The 12,676-nt window shown below is 48.5% G+C and overlaps 1 protein-coding gene across 1 annotated transcript in view; it reads left to right on the forward strand.

The window, feature by feature from the left end:
- chrnb2 (cholinergic receptor, nicotinic, beta 2) overlaps positions 1 to 10,573 on the forward strand; it is a 41,713-nt gene extending 31,140 nt beyond the window's left edge. The window contains exons 5-6 of the mRNA XM_021621651.3: positions 1,858 to 2,965; positions 7,001 to 10,573. Of these exons, the coding sequence (XP_021477326.3) occupies positions 1,858 to 2,965; positions 7,001 to 7,153 (1,261 nt within the window). The 3' untranslated portion in view covers positions 7,154 to 10,573. The remainder of the gene's footprint in view (positions 1 to 1,857; positions 2,966 to 7,000) is intronic.
- The last annotated feature ends 2,103 nt before the right edge of the window (positions 10,574 to 12,676 follow it).

Here is a 12,676-nt window from a genome sequence, read left to right on the forward strand (position 1 = left end):
TTGACCCCTTCCCTACCTGAGGTAGTTGACCCCTTCCCTACCTGGACCCCTTCCCTACCTGAGGCATTTGACCCATTCCCTACCTGAGGCATTTGACCCCTTCCCTACCTGAGGCATTTGACCCCTTCCCTATCTGAGGTACTTGACCCCTTCCCTACCCGAGGCATTTGACCCCTTCCCTACCTGAGGCATTTGACCCCTTCCCTACCTGGACCTGGACCCCTTCCCTACCTGAGGTATTTGACCCCTTCCCTACCTGAGGTAGTTGACCCCTTCCCTACCTGGACCCCTTCCCTACCTGAGGCATTTGACCCATTCCCTACCTGAGGCATTTGACCCCTTCCCTACCTGAGGTACTTGACCCCTTCCCTACCCGAGGCATTTGACCCCTTCCCTACCTGAGGCATTTGACCCCTTCCCTACCTGGACCTGGACCCCTTCCCTACCTGAGGTATTTGACCCCTTCCCTACCTGAGGTAGTTGACCCCTTCCCTACCTGGACCCCTTCCCTACCTGAGGCATTTGACCCATTCCCTACCTGAGGCATTTGACCCCTTCCCTACCTGAGGTATTTGACCCCTTCCCTACCTGAGGCATTTGACCCCTTCCCTACCTGAGGCATTTGACCCCTTCCCTACCTGAGGCATTTGACCTGTTCTCTACCCGAGGGATTTGACCCGTTCTCTACCCGAGGGATTTGACCCGTTCTCTACCCGAGGGATTTGACCTGTTCTCTACCTGAGGGATTTGACCTGTTCTCTACCTGAGGGATTTGACCTGTTCTCTACCCGAGGGATTTGACCCGTTCTCTACCCGAGGGATTTGACCCGTTCTCTACCCGAGGGATTTGACCCGTTCTCTACCCGAGGGATTTGACCTGTTCTCTACCTGAGGGATTTGACCTGTTCTCTACCCGAGGGATTTGACCCGTTCTCTACCCGAGGGATTTGACCCGTTCTCTACCCGAGGGATTTGACCCGTTCTCTACCCGAGGGATTTGACCCCTCTCTACCCGAGGGGATTTGACCCCTCTCTACCCGAGGGATTTGACCCCTCTCTACCCGAGGGATTTGACCCCTCTCTACCCGAGGGATTTGACCCCTCTCTACCCGAGGGATTTGACCTGTTCTCTACCCGAGGGATTTGACCTGTTCTCTACCCAAGGGATTTGACCTGTTCTCTACCCGAGGGATTTGACCTGTTCTCTACCTGAGGGATTTGACGCTGTTCCCTACCTGAGGGATTTGACCTGTTCTCTACCCAAGGGATTTGACCTGTTCTCTACCCGAGGGATTTGACCTGTTCTCTACCTGAGTTCTCTTGAATTGTCCTAGCTGTGTCCAGGTTAAGGAAGGATGATGTTCACCTGAGCAGTGACCAGCATGTTTATATAAGGAGTCGTGTGTTACTTTGCAGTCCTGATACGCATCACACCCTCGTCTGTCTGACCTTCTCCATCTTTCTGTAGTCAGAATGTGTGTGTGTGTGTGTGTGTGTGTGAGAGATATCTTCTGTGGTCATCTTACCTGGCTGTCTGTAACAGTAGAGTCTTACCTGTCCTGCCCCTGTCACCCAGTCCTGTCTGTGTGAGATGTGGCTGAGGCTGTGTGATAAAGGATCTGTAGTGAGACTGGAGGAAATCTAATGAGACACACAGAGAGCTGAAGTTACATTTACACCCATTTATAGGAGAAACTGTCTCGCTCTTTTCTGCTCATTTTAATCTGTATGTATTACTAATTTGTTTTCAAAGATGTTATCGATTTAAAAGGGCATGCATTTTATATACTGTATTTTAATATCTAAAATCCTTCCAATAGTCTAACGTTCTCTCTCTTTCCACCCCTCCTTCCTTAGTGCTGACGGAATGTACGAGGTCTCCTTCTACTCCAACGCGGTGGTCTCCCATGACGGCAGTATCTTCTGGCTGCCTCCAGCCATCTACAAGTCAGCCTGTAAGATCGAGGTCAAACACTTCCCCTTCGACCAGCAGAACTGCACCATGAGGTTCCGCTCCTGGACCTACGACCGCACAGAGATCGACCTGATCCTGAGGTCCGACGTGGCCAGCATGGACGACTTCACACCCAGCGGAGAGTGGGACATCATCGCCCTGCCGGGGCGCCGCAACGAGAATCCTGCCGACCCCACCTACGTAGACATCACTTATGACTTCATCATCCGCAGGAAACCTCTGTTCTACACCATCAACCTCATCATCCCCTGTGTCCTCATCACCTCTCTGGCTATCTTAGTGTTCTATCTGCCCTCTGACTGTGGAGAGAAGATGACCCTGTGTATCTCTGTCCTGCTGGCCCTCACTGTGTTCCTCCTGCTGATCTCTAAGATCGTCCCCCCCACCTCCCTGGACGTTCCTCTGGTCGGGAAGTACCTGATGTTCACCATGGTCCTGGTGACCTTCTCTATTGTCACCAGTGTGTGTGTTCTCAACGTGCACCACCGCTCACCCACCACACACACCATGCCCCCCTGGGTCAAGCTGGTGTTCCTCAACAAATTGCCTGCGCTGCTCTTCATGCGCCAGCCCCAGAACAGCTGCGAGCGTCAAAAGCTGCGCCAGCGACGGAGGGGCCAGGAGCAGAGGGAGGGGGGCAGGGATGGGGGCTCTGCCGGGGGGCTGATGGTGGGCCTGGGGCTGGGGGGCGGAGGGGGTGGCACGGATAACAACGACCCCTGTACGTGTTACGTGAACCGGGCATCGGTGAAACAGTTTGTAGGGGAGCTGGGAGGGGGCGCGGGGGGAGGAGGGTCGATGGAGGGGCTGAACGGGCTGAGGGAAGACAGGGAGGGGGGGCAGGGGAACCGGCCCAGGGGGAAACAGGTAGGAGGGGGCCCAGCCCTGACCCAGGCCGTGCTAGGACAAGCCTGCCCTGGGTTGGAGGAGGCTGTCGACGGGGTCCGCTTCATCGCCAACCACATGAAGACTGAAGACGACGACCAGAGCGTGAGTCACGTAGAAATCCCCCACGTATTCACCGTTCACTACATCTATATATCACATTATATATCTGATGTCTTGACCCTGTTCTGCCATACACATCATAGAATGTTACTTACACTCGGTCTAGAAGGCCATATATCTACACTTATTCAGAGCAGATAGGCCTGTTTCGAGACGGTATTGTTTTGAACATTCGTTTTAGGACTGATGCCTAGCACTCTACTCAATGCATTGTCAATAAGCGCTGATGAAGGTTTCATCCAAAGTGTATTACAGTGGCTTGGAAATACACTGACATTCAAAAGGAGGTATATAATTATAGGGAAACCTTTTGTCATCATTTTGATGTTGCCAGATTGACTTTAGATGCAGTGTAACGTTAGCTAGCTAGCTAAGATTGAGGGGAGGCCACTGGATTTCAACTAGCTAACGTTAGCATTGCTAGCTAATGACTTCATTGCCGTCTGTTTGAAGTACATTTGATGACATGATAATGATGTCAAAGTTGTGTCCTACTAAATATTTGCCCACTTTAGCAATATAATCATATTTCCAGTCCACTATAGTGTAATTTAGAATAAACAGTCAATAGCCTCTGTTCAGAATGACTGGGCTTATCACGACTTTTGGGCACCACTATGGTGGAGGGCGGCTTGAGAACGTTCATAACAATGGCATGACGCGACCGAGTGACGGGGGTGCAACCTATGAATAGCTACCACCTACTGCTACATTCTAGGGAGAATAACTATGGGTGAATGGTTATGAATTCATGGGCTACACTTGTTCTGCTCTGAATATTTAACACAGTTTTAATCTTAGCTACTGTATGATATCAGCATTGTGAGTGAATAAAACAGGGCTCTCCCAACGTAGGAGTAGAGGAGTAGAAAGAGAGGGGGATGAACGACAGGGGGGGGGGGATTTTTCCTTCAGTGGGCAGGGATGCCTGAAGGCATGGAAAGGGAGGAAAGAACATTCTCCTGGAATGAGAGACCCTGACATAGTGAATAAACAGTCCTTGTAATTCTGTCCATCAGCGTGACTCATCATCTCCATGGTTACCGTCCGTCTCCATGCTGACCACTTTTAAGACCCACCTGATCCTTCTTTCACTTCAGGTCCTCCCTCCTGTCCTCTTCAAGTCATCATCACCCCTCCCTTCTCTCTCCTCCTCCCTCTCCTTCCCTGCAGTACTCATCCATCCCTTATTCCCCTATACCAGGTCTCTTTCTCTCTCCACCTCTCCTCTCTTCTCCTCCTCTATCCCCTTCCCTGCAGTACTCATCCATCCCTTATTCCCCTACACCCGGTCTCTTTCTCTCTCCACCTCCCTTCTCTCCTCCTCCGTCTCCTTCCCTGCAGTACTCATCCACCCCTTATTCCCCTATACCCATTCTCTTTCTCTCCCCTCTCCTCTCTTCTCCTCCTCCCTCTCCTTCCCTGCAGTACTCATCCACCCCTTATTCCCCTATACCCGGTCTCTTTCTCTCCCCTCTCCTCTCTTCTCCTCCTCCCTCTCCTTCCCTGCAGTACTCATCCACCCCTTATTCCCCTATACCCGGTCTCTTTCTCTCTCCACCTCCCTTCTCTCCTCCTCCCTCTCCTTCCCTGCAGTACTCATCCATCCCTTATTCCCCTATACCCGGTCTCTTTCTCTCCCCTCTCCTCTCTTCTCCTCCTCCCTCTCCTTCCCTGCAGTACTCATCCACCCCTTATTCCCCTATACCCGGTCTCTTTCTCTCTCCACCTCCCTTCTCTCCTCCTCCCTCTCCTTCCCTGCAGTACTCATCCATCCCTTATTCCCCTATACCCGGTCTCTTTCTCTCTCCACCTCCCTTCTCTCCTCCTCCCTCTCCTTCCCTGCAGTACTCATCCACCCCTTATTCCCCTATACCCGGTCTCTTTCTCTCTCCACCTCTCCTCTCTTCTCCTCCTCTATCCCCTTCCCTGCAGTACTCATCCATCCCTTATTCCCCTACACCCGGTCTCGTTCTCTCTCCACCTCCCTTCTCTCCTCCTCCGTCTCCTTCCCTGCAGTACTCATCCACCCCTTATTCCCCTATACCCATTCTCTTTCTCTCCCCTCTCCTCTCTTCTCCTCTTCCCTCTCCTTCCCTGCAGTACTCATCCACCCCTTATTCCCCTATACCCGGTCTCTTTCTCTCTCCACCTCCCTTCTCTCCTCCTCCCTCTCCTTCCCTGCAGTACTCATCCATCCCTTATTCCCCTATACCCGGTCTCTTTCTCTCTCCACCTCCCTTCTCTCCTCCTCCCTCTCCTTCCCTGCAGTACTCATCCATCCCTTATTCCCCTATACCCGGTCTCTTTTTCTCCCCTCTCCTCTCTTCTCCTCCTCCCTCTCCTTCCCTGCAGTACTCATCCACCCCTTATTCCCCAATACCCGGTCTCTTTCTCTCCCCTCTCCTCTCTTCTCTTCCTCCCTCTCCTTCCCTGCAGTACTCATCCATCCCTTGTTCCCCTACGTCTGGTCTCTCTTTTTCTCTCCCCTCACCTCTCTTCTCCTCCTCACCCTCTTTCAGTGTCAAACCTCATCAGAGCTCTGTGGTGGAATCCAGTCTCTCTCCACCTCCCTTCTCTCCTCCTCCCTCTCCTTCCCTGCAGTACTCATCCATCCCTTATTCCCCTATACCCGGTCTCTTTCTCTCTCCACCTCCCTTCTCTCCTCCTCCCTCTCCTTCCCTGCAGTACTCATCCATCCCTTATTCCCCTATACCCGGTCTCTTTTTCTCCCCTCTCCTCTCTTCTCCTCCTCCCTCTCCTTCCCTGCAGTACTCATCCACCCCTTATTCCCCAATACCCGGTCTCTTTCTCTCCCCTCTCCTCTCTTCTCTTCCTCCCTCTCCTTCCCTGCAGTACTCATCCATCCCTTGTTCCCCTACGTCTGGTCTCTCTTTTTCTCTCCCCTCACCTCTCTTCTCCTCCTCACCCTCTTTCAGTGTCAAACCTCATCAGAGCTCTGTGGTGGAATCCAGTCTCCACTCACATTAACCTTTCAACCCCGCCTCTCACCCCCCTTTAATGGGTGAGGGGGAGGGAAGGAGCGAGAAAGTGAGAGAGACAAGTGATAGAGGAAGAGGAGAAAAGAGAGCTGTGTATTCACCCCGTGACTTCTTCCACATGTTGTTGTGTTGCAGCCTACATTTCAAATGGATTGAATTGAGATGTTGTGTTGTCACTGGCTTACACACAATACCCCATAATGTCAAAGTGGAATTATGTTTGACTAATTCATTAAAAATGAAAAGCTGAAAGGTCTTGAGTCAATAGGTATTCAACATCTTTGTTATGGCAAGCCTAAACAAGTTCAGGAGTTAACATTTGCTTAACAAGTCACATAATAAGTTGCATGGACTCACTCTGTGTGCAATAATAGTGATTTTTGAATGACTACCTCATCTCTGTACCCCACACATACAATCATCTGTAAGGTCCGTCAGTCGAGTAGTAAATATAAAACAGATTCAACCACAAACACCAGGGAGGTTTCCAAATACCTCACAAAGAAGGGTAGATGGGTAAAAATAATATCCCTTTGAGCATGGTAAAGTTATTAATTACACTTTGGATGGTGTATCAATACATCCAGTCACTACAAAGATACAGGCGTCCTTCCTAACTCAGTTGCCAGAGAGGAAGGAAACCTCTCAGGGATTTTACCATAAGGCCAATGGTGACTTTCTAGCCTGAAGTCCAGCGCGCTGTCGACTGTGTCCCAAAAGCATGCTCAAGCAGCATAGTCGATATCCGCTCTTATAAACCCAGGGTCATTACACTACTTATGTAAACAAGATACTGTATATTAGTGTTTTATTTTTCATAGATTTTTTTACAAATGTTACAATTGTTCTTCCACTTTGACATTAGAGTATTTTGTGTAGATCGTTCACAAAAAAATTACAATTCAATCCATTTGAATCCTATCTTGTAACACAACAATAAGTGGAAAAAGTCAAAGGTGTGAATACTTTTAGTAAGAACTGTACTTATGTAAACCTCTGCCTACACCCTCTTCAGGTGAGCGAGGACTGGAAGTATGTTGCCATGGTGATCGACCGTCTCTTCCTGTGGATCTTTATAATTGTGTGTGTGTCCGGAACCGTCGGGATGTTCCTCCAGCCACTGTTCCAGAACTACACTGCCAAGACCATCACCAACACCAATGGCTGACCAACCAGGTTCCCAGCAGCATCGATGGACACCGCCCCGACCCAATCAGCACAGCAGGACAGGGGCAGGAGGGAGGGACCTGCCCAGCAGGGGAAGTGGGTTTTATTAAGTCTGTGGAACTATATTGGACAGGAGCCACACCTGTTAACCTTTATAGCCTTTCAACTGAACTGTTCTGAACTGAAGAACTAAACTTAACACCAACATCGTATTAAAGATCGTTTTTTTTTCCAGAGGAGGGATAAATGGATGGACAACTCTTCCCTTTTTCCCAGAGGAAGGTGGAGTTATGCCTCTCCTCTCTCCCTCTGAGTGATCAGGGAGAGAGGACAATCTCTAAATTGTTTGACATCCTGTAGAACGCTACGCCAGCCAATCAATGCTCTTCATTCCAAGCTGACTGTGCAAGCTTACTGAGAGTATATTGTTGCACCTTAACTGGTACAGAACTTAATGCTTCAGTAACAGAACCTTGATTGGAAACTGTGTCAACCAATCAGAAAAATGTAAAGGCAATTGTTTTTCCAAGCCACTTCTGTTATTAAGCCAACTGATAGTACAGTACAGTATATTTTACCATAGCATAGCAGTGTACCACAGTATAGCTTTGAATATAATGTTATTGCGATTTCTCTGTGTCTTCCTGAGAGAAAGGTAGGGTGCAGTGGTTTGTTGTATGATTCTCTACGCTTTTAAACAAGAATGTGATATTACCTGTACTACACAGCCTGTGACGTGCACGCTAACACTATATGAGTAGAAGAGACAGATCGTGAAGGAGAGAGATGAAAGAGAGAGAGGGATATTGACAGAGAGTTAGATGGAATGAGATGAAGTAGTTATAGTGAATCCCAAACCGCCCCCTTGCCAATACCAACTCCCTCCGTTGTCACGTGTTGTTGACGAAGCTCCGAGGGTGACTTCCAGAGAGTGGCGATGGGATCAATAAACCCACCGGGACCAGTCTCTGAATCAGACATAAACACATGCACGTGGTATATAATTAGACACGCCTCTCCGTTTTTTACAATTCAATTGTGCTAACTTCAGACATATAGCAGTGAGTGTTGGGATAGCACTTCGCTCTGAAGCCTGCATCCGTGCTGGCTAGGTCGAAGTGGCTATAGGAGGATCTAATTAGCCCCTACACCCAATTTTCACTCCCTCAGCTTTAGTACACTTGTGCAAATGGCGGAGGCTCGTGTGAACGCGCAAATGGAGTGCCGAGGGGCCAGGCGAATGGGGTGATTTGGGATTCAACCTTAGAGAAAGATAAAGGTGTAGGATGTCTGCATATACAGCTCTATTGGGATAATAGCAGCTTGTGCCATCGGGTACAGTTGCAAGGGGATGAGTTTAGATTCAGTTCCTGGGAAACTGAGATTGGGTTGAGCCAAGATGGAGGAAATTCCCTCCTTTTACAGTTGAGCCATGATTGCACAAAATTGGGTGGTCGAATATAGAACTGACAGATGATATGTATTGTTGGAATAAGGATGTTTTCTCATGAAACATAAGCTATTGTGTGTTATGAATGTTTGCATAAATGTTCATTTCTGTCATCACTGTGATTCTCATTATCAGAGTAAGACAGTGTCTCACTCTGTCCTCTCTTCCTTTCCTCCCTATCTCCTCCCCTCCTTCCCCCTCCTGTCCTCCCCTCCTTCTCCCTCTCTCCTCTCTTCCTTTCCTCCCTCTCTCCTCCCCTCCTTCCCCCTCCTGTCCTCCCCTCCTTCTCCCTCTCTCCTCTCCTCCTTCCTCCTCATGTCCTCCCCTCCTTCCACCTCCTGCCCTTTCCTCCTTCCCCCTCTCTCCTCCCCTCCTTCCCCCTCCTGTCCTCTCCTCCTTACCCCTCTCTCCTCTCCTTCTTGCCCCTCATTCCTCTCTCTCCTCACCTCCTTCCCCCTCCTGTCCTTCCCTCCTTCCCCCGCTCTCCTCTCCTCCTTCTCTCCTCTCCTCCTTCCCCCACCTGTCCTCCCTCCTTCCGCCTCCTGTCCTCCCTTTCTTAGATTGCGTTGTGCTCTGTAGCTGACTCTCTCCTCTCCTCCTTCCCCCTCCTGTCCTCCCTCTCTCAGATAGTGTTGTGCTCTGTAGCTGACTCTCTCCTCTCCTCCTTCCCCCTCCTGTCCTCCCTCTCTCAGATTGTGTTGTGCTCTGTAGCTAACTCTCCCCAGTGTGTAACGGTGTGTAAGGCTGTATTATTATTATTGTCAGAACACACGCCACCTATAGTTATTACAGTAATTGGCCAGGTTAATTTACTTAATGTCCGATGTGTGTGTGTGTACTCATTGCCCACTGCATTATCATATCTGTCCGACGCAATGTGCAAGAGAGTTACTTCCCTCGTTGTCTCACTTCTTCCCTCGTTCTCTCTCTCCCTGGACATCTGTAGTATAGATATTGGGGTATGAAATTAGGGTAATGACCAGCCCACCTACACACTGAAGCACCACCTTCCTTCCCTCACTCCTGCTCTCTCAGCCCCCTCCTTTCTTTCTACACTTTTTCTATCTCCTCCCCTCTTCTCTGAACGACAGATTGCTCATGTTATGTTCCCTCTGTCAATCTCTCTCCATCCCTCTGTTCCTCCTCCCTCTGAATCTGGCTATAACAGGTCCTGGTGGGGTGGGATTTGGACACGCACCACACGCACGCACGCACGCACGCACGCACGCACGCACGCACGCACGCACACACACACACACACACACACACACACACACACACACACACAGCCAGCCAGACAGCCAGACAGCCAGCAAAATATACCTCCAGCTGAGTGTTAACTGAGTAATCCCCTTCCATGACCTTGCATGACCTTGCGTCACTCTGTGGGACACAGGCTTTTCACAGTGGGGTAGTCCAGGGTATTCCCAAGTGAACCCCAGGACATCCCCAGGAGAACCCCAGGACATCCCCAGGAGAGGCCCAGGACATCCCCAGGAGAGGGCCAGGAGAACCCCAGGACATCCCCAGGAGAGGCCCAGGACATCCCCAGGAGAGGCCCAGGACATCCCCAGGAGAGGTCCAGGATAACCCCAGGACATCCCCAGAAGAACCCCAGGACATCCCCAGGAAAGGCCCAGGAGTGTGTAAAGCCTATTAGAGAGCTGTGGAGTCCTGTGGAGTGGAGACCTCTCTTTCCCTTCAGGACCTGGCTGTAGAGGTGTGACGCAAACAGAGTGCTGTCCATCCCCTCCCTCCTCCCTGTTTCTCCACCCCTCTCTTTTCTTCCTTCTCTCCCCTTCATTACCTTGTTCTCTCTCTCCTCTGTCCTTTCTTCTTGTCTCTCTCTCCTCTGTCCCTCTCTCTTTGTCTCTGTGTGTTTCTCTATTCCCCACTCAGAGGAGAGCGTTGTCCTCCAATAACCGCTCACAGCTTTGTTCCTGTCCAATAAAGGTTGTAGGTTCAGTTCAACATTCAGTTTCTGTTGTATGTTCTTCTGACACACACACACACACACACACACACACACACACACACACACACACACACTTAGAACGGTATTGGAATTACCCTGAGTTCACAGAAAACACACAAAAGAAAACATCATTTCCTGTTTTTCTAAGATTAATGCTGCTGATGGCCAGTAACCTGATTCAAAGAGCCATAGCTTTACAGTAAAACAAACATTATGGCCAGTAACCTGATTCAAAGTGCTGTAGCTTTACAGTAAAACAAACATTATGGCAAGTAACCTGATTCAAAGAGCTGTAGCTTTACAGTAAAACAAACATTATGGCCAGTAACCTGATTCAAAGTGCTGTAGCTTTACAGTAAAACAAACATTATGGCCAGTAACCTGATTCAAAGACCCGTAGTTTTACAGTAAAACAAACATTATGGCCAGTAACCTGATTCAAAGTGCTGTAGCTTTACAGTAAAACAAACATTATGGCCAGTAACCTGATTCAAAGTGCTGTAGCTTTACAGTAAAACAAACATTATGGCCAGTAACCTGATTCAAAGACCCGTAGCTTTACAGTAAAACAAACATTATGGCCAGTAACCTGATTCAAAGTGCTGTAGCGTTACAGTAAAATAAACTATTACTGTACTAACAGGCCTGTTTCAAGGTAATTTCAAGTTCTTCCTACTGCCAACCAACTGTTGTATGTGCACATTTACAGGATTGTGTGTTTGCATATGTGTTTTAGTACCATTTGTAATGTTTGATTAATGCATTCCTATCACATTACAATTCTGTACCACATCAGTGTTCATCGACAATAGAAATATTTCATATTTGGTATAGACTACCAAAATCCTGAATATCTGTTTCCTGAGGGATTCTGTCTGTTCTGCTAATTATAAAGGTTTAATATTCAGTAATGTTGGCTTTGGATTCACCTTTAGGAAGAATGTCTTAAAAATGAGAGGACAGTCTAAGATGGGTCAGCGTGGAACACAGTTCTGAGATCTGTTGTTGGACAGATTATAGAGCTCATTGTAGAGCTCACAGATCTTCATAAGGTATGGATGAAACTGATCTGTCACTGTCAGGCCATCCAGGTACTATTGGTATCAGTGGTAATGTAAAATATCAGGCTATTCAGGTAATATCCTTCAGAATGATCTCGACGGGACCGCAGTGGAGAAGGTGGAACGCTTCAAATTCCTCGGCGTACATATCACTGACAAACTGAAATGGTCCACCCACACAGGCATTGTGGTGAGGAAGGCGCAACAGGCCTCTTCAATCTCAGGAGGCTGAGAAAATTTGGCTTGGCACCTGAATCCCTCACAAACGTTTACAGATGCATAATTGAGAACATCCTGTCGGCTGTATCACTGCCTGGTACGACAACTGCACCTCCCGTGACCGCAGGGCTCTCCAGAGGGTGGTGCGGTCTGCCCGATGCAAACTATCTGCCTTCATGACACCAAGAGCACCAAATGTCACAGGAAGGCCAAAAAGCTCATCAAGGCTGGGACCGAGAGACTGAAAAACAGCTTCTGTCTCAAGGCCATCAGATTGTTAAATAGCCATCACTAACACATTAGAGGCTGCTGACTATATACATAGACTTGGAATCACTGGCCACTTTAATAAATGGAACTTTAGTTACTTTAATAATGTTTACACATTTTTCATTACTCATCTCGTATGTATATACTGTATTCTATTCTACTGTATCTTACTCTATGCCGCTCTGACATTGCTCATCATATATATATGTATTCTTAATTCCATTCCTTTACTTAGATGTGTGTGTACATGTTGCGAAATACTTGTTAGATATTACTGAACTGTTAGAGTTACAAACACAAGCATTTCGCTGCACCTGCAATAACATCTGCTAAACACGTGTATGTGACCAATAAAATTGGATGTGATTAAGTAAATGGGAGTGCAGCACAGACACAAAAGTCCATCCCTGGAGAGTCTCTCACTCTGCTCCCATCTGGTGGCCAGACAGTGTTACTACTCCTCTCCATCAGAGAGACTGGGTAAAATTAGGAATATCCCAAACATACACACAAAGTATCCAGAAACCACAACAATACTCCACGACAAGC

The sequence above is a fragment of the Oncorhynchus mykiss genome, chromosome 2 (genome assembly GCF_057628025.1).
Source record: "Oncorhynchus mykiss isolate SJ-2025 chromosome 2, ASM5762802v1, whole genome shotgun sequence".
Taxonomy (NCBI): Eukaryota; Metazoa; Chordata; class Actinopteri; order Salmoniformes; family Salmonidae; genus Oncorhynchus; species Oncorhynchus mykiss.